This window comes from Opisthorchis viverrini (assembly GCF_000715545.1).
Source record: "Opisthorchis viverrini unplaced genomic scaffold opera_v5_49, whole genome shotgun sequence".
NCBI lineage: Eukaryota > Metazoa > Platyhelminthes > Trematoda > Opisthorchiida > Opisthorchiidae > Opisthorchis > Opisthorchis viverrini.
Window position 1 is genome coordinate 570,062 of NW_008751705.1, and position 6,551 is coordinate 576,612.

Here is a 6,551-nt window from a genome sequence, read left to right on the forward strand (position 1 = left end):
GACCAACAAGATCAAAAGCACCCTGGGAAACTTGGGCAAAAGCCTCGATCCTATGTATTAGTCCGTGAATCCGTGAGTCTTTGAAAGTCTTCCTCACGCAGCAGGTGCGTCTCTGACCCACAAAGTAGGATGGATTGGGCAGTGTTATCGTGCCCCTTTTCCTTAACATTGAAACTGACATCACCTCAGCAAATGCCCCCCTGGTCTTTACGACTCAAGATGTGGTTTCGTATTTCACCAATCCTCGCGGATCTACAAAGGTGCCTAGATAAACGACAACACAACGACAACACTGATCGCCCAACAAGTCTTGCAGTAAAACACAGGTGAGAACGTACCAAACTGCATGGCGAAGTTGTTTAGGCTACCTAAAATAGTTTGCAGTTCTAAGGTGTCTCGTCCAAAGAAGCGTTATTGTTGCAGTTCTAAGGTGTCTCGTCCAAAGAAAGCGTTATTGTCAGCGTACCCAAGGGCAGCAAAAAGGACTTCAGCTGCAAATCGATTATGAAGTCAAAGACTAGGATATGGTGAATCAGGAAGGAAGTCACCATAGGCACGAATGCGTCCACGGGATAATATGCACAAAGCCCTAAGTACGAACTCAGAAAGGATAAGCCTCAATGCTAGACGCTGCTGGAGTTTACAACAATCAACGGAGTTAGAAGCAAGTCTGTGACCGAGAAAAGCTATCATCGTTAGCTCACGGAAAGAGCGGTACGGTTCCAGAATTTCCAGCGAAGTGATGCAACTGCAGCCGGGGCAAGACTTGGCTTGATTCCCGCGAATCTGACTCACCCAAAGATGGGTCAATCTTCGTAGGATATTACCAGCGAGCACAACTAGGCTGGTGCTCCGGCGGTTTTCGCACGACATTCTTCACGGATTCATGGATTGATACACAGGATCGAGGCTTTTGCCCAAGTTTCCCGGGTCGGTTTTGTTCTTGTCGGTCAGTGGCTGTCGTTCACCTGAAAGACACAAGTGAAAAAAGGGTAAAGCACTGCTCTTTATGTTCTCAGCGCGGATCAGTATGCTCACCCGCGCGAGGATTCGCACAAATAAACGTCTAACAGTGCTTTAAACCGGGTTCTAGAAGGAGCGTGGACAACCGTCGGAGGAAGGTCATTCCACGCAGCTACTACCCGAAATGAAAAAAATTTTGTCTAATGAATGTGTGTGCCCTGAGCTTGAGAATTTTCTTACTATGTCCCCGCCGGGTGTTTGCTGGGTCAACGGTAAAAAACCTGTTTGCCAAGCCTTGTTCAAACAGGGCATAAGTAAGAATTAGGTTCCCTCGGAGGCGACGGTACTCCAGGGGAACGCCGTCGACCAGCTGAATCCATTTGGAATTTCTTTCCCATCCCAGACTTTTTAGAGCAGGGTCATTAGGCTAGCTACTACGGCCTCGCCGCTTTCTCCTAGGAGTGCAGCTTGCAGATCGTCTGGACCAAGTGCACTGTAACCATGGAATTGCACTCTAGGTCCCGTGGACGGTGACTGACTAATGTACACCTTCCACTCGGGCCCTTACAGAGGATGGGGTTATGTGACCTAGCTGAACTGTTCTTCAGACAGTTCAGCCGAGACGACGTTTCTGTGAGCAAACTGAGTGTTGTGTCTTGGTGGACGATCGTGCAACTCTGTATCGGTCCGTTAGCTTCGCCCACTACGATATACCAAAAGGCATGGTAGCTCTAGACAGTTCTTTATGGAGACTAAGGAAAATTATTACGACTGCATTTATACGGTAATCACAGGGTGTTCCACAAGGTCGTGCCAGAATCTCCTTAATGGGGCGAGAGGCGTCGAGTAAAGGGTGCTCGATTCGGATTGGCTGGCATTCCGACCAATCAGGGCATGGCTTCGTTTGGTCCGTATCCTGCACGTGACACATTCATCCAAATGATGTGACGTTGGGTTGTTAGGGACGGCTGGCCTCCGTACACTGGGGCCCCGTCATTTTTTGATATCATTTCACTAATATCCGGCTCCTACCAGTTAACTGAATAGATTAGAACAGGGTGTGGTTGTTACTCGTCGCAAAGATTTTCCACGTTTCTCGGGCTTTTGCAACCCACAAGCGCTGTCCGTCAACCTTCAGGCTCTTCGTTATTCAAAGTTTTAGGGATTTGCGCACGCCATCGTATTCGTTTTTTCCTGGTATAGTTTTCCTGGCCTCAATCAGAGGTACTGATCTTTCCGAGACCTATTGTTCATTGGGGTGTTCGACTGACAGACGGAGTGACGGGCAGACGGTTCCAAAAGCTGTTAACATGGCTTATTTCACTTTTGTCCAGTGTTCATCAAAATTACCACTTATCGTGCCCATCGAGTTCTGAAAGTTTCTCAGCCAACTCAATTCGGTGTCGTTGAGTAACAGGCGCTTTGCAGGGGGTGAGCTGAATGGTTTTGCATCAGCCGGCCTTCTCCAGAAAAAAAGTGGATAGATACGCGCTCACCCAAATCAAGGACTATAATCCTTAGACCACGTGGAATATATTGGCTGCAGGGCCTACGGGACCGTGTGGACGATTTATCCCATTCTGTCACAAGGAGACATGCAAATGGACCGCGAACTCAGAACTAAACCTAAGAGACGGAATAAATTGTGGAATACCTTTAAATTGACTAGCTGTTATATATATCAAACTGAGCGTAACCTACTCATTCACTAAGAAGAACTAAACCTAAGAGACGGAATAAATTGTGGAATACCTTTAAATTGACTAGCTGTTATATATATCAAACTGAGCGTAACCTACTCACTTCACTAAGACGACGCAAACGCCGCGGGTATGAGTACGCTTTGACAGTCCTTACATACAGCGGAAGAGCATGGTAGAAAAAGCTGTACAACCCCTTCGCTGGGGGACATACGAACTGTCAAAACCTGACGGCCTGAAGCGGTGATATTAGAACGGTACGTATCTTTCTTTGCAACTGCTTGCATCGAGTCCGACTAACCCCTCAGTGCCGAAGAAATTGGCTGCACATATCCTCTGAGTGCGGTCTTTACAAGGTTACCACGAATAAGGAAAGAAGTTGTTTCACAAAAGTAGCTTTAGGATCGACCCAACACATCGCCGTCCAGTGAGTTTCACCTCCCGAAGTCGTTGAAAAAATCGTAAGAAGAGTACTTGTGGTATGAGGAGCAACACGGATTCCGCGAAAAGAGATCCCGCACCGCCAATATGCTGCTTGGACACCAACAACTGGATGTCGTCTTCGTTTATTTCGGTAAATCCTTCGATCGGGCCTATCGTTGCAGGACGTTAAATAAGGTCTCTACCTATGGAATTCAAAAGAGGATGTGTTAATATATCGCAGAATTTCTGGTTGAAAATCAAAGCTTATGGAAGTCACTCTTAGATTCACCGATGTCGCAAGCGAAGTGCCACAAGGACCGGTTCTGGGACCGGCTCTTTTTATTATCTTCGTTGATGACGTAAAAAGATCGTTCAGCTGTAGCACCCTTTCGGTGCCTCACTGCCATGCCACCAGAAGGGAGCACGAAGGCTGGAATACTGCTACAAAAGATTGGCCCTAAAGCACACAATTCAACTGCCAGCTAGTTAGTCTGATCGCCGACGATTCACCCACTACTACTGAAATGCGCTTAAAATTTAGCCAGAGCGATGTGGCTTCAAGCGCATCTGCTGTGCGCAGTAGTATCGGGAGTAAAACACTCTGCGCCCTTGGGCTAGGCCAGTCCCCTCGCAACCAAGCGGGTCAGACTGTTGAGTTACCGGCTCTAAGAAAACCATACCGCTGGCTACCTTTTGGACCGAAATTTCGTGTCAAACGCTGCTGACGGAATACCAGAACAAAACCACACCTTTCAAAGACAACGTGGGAACCTCAAAGAAAGCTCTTCTTCGGCCTAGCCAACCAAGCGGTATCATACGTCCTTGTAACCCTTCGTCCACTGGTTCTCTCTCTCACACACACACCCTCTTCACCCACCCAATGGTGCTTTGTGGTTAACTCATCTCCAGGTAGCCCAGTGGTTAAGACGCAAGGTCGCGAGATCCGTGGTTTGAACCTAACCTTCGCATCTCGCATGTTCCTCTCTAGGCTTGGGCAACCTGGCCAACCAGTCCTTGCGATTCCTTCGGGCGGCGTGGCAGCTATGCAGCTAAAGGGTGTTACAGCTGAATAATTCTTTACACACTTTTCGTTTCCAAACCATCGCCCGGAAAAATAAATAAAAATAGCTTCTCTCTAAACTCAAGTTTTCAGTGTCTTTGTACTCTGTCAGATCTCGCGAATCCTATCCTAGAAGGCGGGTCGCACTGACATTATCCGGATTATTCGTAATGCCCCTCTGTCAGGTCAGAGGTTCACCATCTCTCTGCTTGCGTCACTTCTAATTGGGCACAGAAAACAGCCCTTTTTTCGACAAGCAATCATTTGGCAATACATGACCAAACCACCGCAGCTTTTGATTGCAACTAAATTGCCCAGTCAGCGAACAAACCAACGACCATTGGAGTTTCTGATGGACAACCGAATATTCATCTAATTATATCGTTGAGGACTCGCCGGCATTAGCTTACACGAGCTATTGCTCTGAGACGACGGTGTTCGGAGACCTAGAGACTTCTCACTTTGGCTACTCGCAGACACCATACCTCACAGCCATACGACAAAACACCCCATACTCTACCCTGGTACACGAGTCCCATGAAAGTCAGATATATGCCATTTTGCTTCCATAGGTATCTTAAATTAGCAAACCCGAATTGATCCTCAGGGATTCATGCACTAACCTCACTGGTCACGGCACAATCGGAACTAGTACAACTTCCAAAGTACGTAAAGCGTTCCACAACCTTGAGTGTCCTTCCTTGGAATGTAAAGGACGTGATCTGTCGTTGAATGCCCAGGGGCATGACTTCACATTTCGTGAGCTCAATGCGCAAGCCAAAGACTTTGGACAGTTCATATAAAAATACCTGTGGCTCTTCCTCTTTGAAGATGAGAATAATTTCGCCTACAAATCCCACATAGAAAAGACGCGGTTTACATGTGAAGAACTAGTTGATGATGACGAGTAGTACCACTGCTCCCTCTGATATCTAATCTAACTCTTGAGTGAAGCTGTTTGGGTCGTGTCGTGACGTAAGCAAAGATTTTGCCATATCCTTCTGGTGCCAGTTGGCGACCGACGGTAGAGCACTCCGGAGAGTGTCCGGAGGTCGGTCCTGATAAATTCGTTTGACCTCAGGATCTCTCTCAGTTGCGGAGTCGTTTGTCCGTCGCTGGTGCAGCCCAGAAAAGCAAGAAGACGGAACCCCAGACGGGTGTGCGATCAGAATTCACACAAAATTTGTCAAAAGAAGCGGCGGTCAGTTGCTGACTCATGCCAACGGTAACTGGCAACGACGTGGTAAACTTGAGTCGTCATTGGCTGTTTGCTGAGGGTACCAAAGTATCCAGGTGATTTCGGTTATCCCGGGGATTAGTACTTGATAAAAAACTGTTCACGCTCAACACATACTCGAAGCAGTTTGTTATGATGTAGACAAGTGAGCAGACGGACGTTGGCCAGTCAGCATGATTGAGAAGACTTTAACCTAAATCGGTGACTTGTTCAGTATATAGTAGGCATACAGTAGATGCCCTGACCTAAGGCTGCCACCTTGACGTGGTGGTCGGGCTTGAGTGCTGCAATGATCCCGCTGGCTACACTGGCTGGAACGTCGTTCCAAAAGGTGCAACCATGTAAGGAAGGTCAAAGGGGAGCAGTCAGACCAAGAACAGCGAGACCCCGTACTGTGAATAATCGTGCTACGAGGCGGTCTGGGGGTAAAGCCGTACTGTCCTCTGCGACATGAGTAGGAAGGCATTAAGTTGTTTCCCCCAGGCGACCAGCATGTTCATATTCATGGAAGCAGCGATGCTGCCTTCCCTCGAGGAAGGACGGGTTAGAGAAGGTGGGCCCTAAAATTTGATTGCTCAACGCCTGACCGTGATCGCCGGCGCATTACCCAGTACGGTCGAAATACTTTTAAAACCAAAAAGTCCGGTGCTGCTCCAAAAGCACCTGCTGAGCGCAGCTACATCAGGAATGAGACAGTAATACCTTATTCCCTGCGCCCTCGGGTTAGGCCAACGCCAGCCGGCCGAGCAGGTCAGACCATTGAGTCATAGTCTATGGGCAGGGTCCCCGAACAGAACCCCACATCGTCCCACTGCATTGTAGGCCAGACTTCTGAGTCAAAGGCGGAGTAACCTTAATCAAACCCCCTTCTCCGGTCTGAGCACTCGGGACGTATCATTTGCCCGCGCAGTTCGGTGTCCACCGATGTCCCTCTCCAACCCCCTCCCACCACACAAGCCCACGTCACTGGGTCACTTGAGTGTCAGTTATCTGACCAAAGGGTCCTATGCTACTAATGCGGTTGCGCATCAACCTACTGCGCAGCGGAACAATCATGTGAAACAGAGCCGTGCGATTATGCCCCCACATCTGAATCACGTCCGATTTCATCATGTGCCGGAGAAAGGTCAAATAGGGACACAGAAATTTCACACCCACTCCATGGCCA

At 48.4% G+C, this 6,551-nt stretch overlaps 1 protein-coding gene across 1 annotated transcript in view; it reads left to right on the top strand.

Moving 5' to 3' along the window:
• Positions 1-1,204: 1,204 nt before the first annotated feature.
• The window catches only part of T265_03419 (hypothetical protein), a gene marked incomplete at both ends in the record, with an annotated part of 25,952 nt that continues 20,605 nt past the window's right edge, over positions 1,205-6,551 (top strand). Inside the window, one exon of the mRNA XM_009167903.1 lies at positions 1,205-1,277. Within this exon, the coding sequence (XP_009166167.1) occupies positions 1,205-1,277 (73 nt within the window). The remainder of the gene's footprint in view (positions 1,278-6,551) is intronic.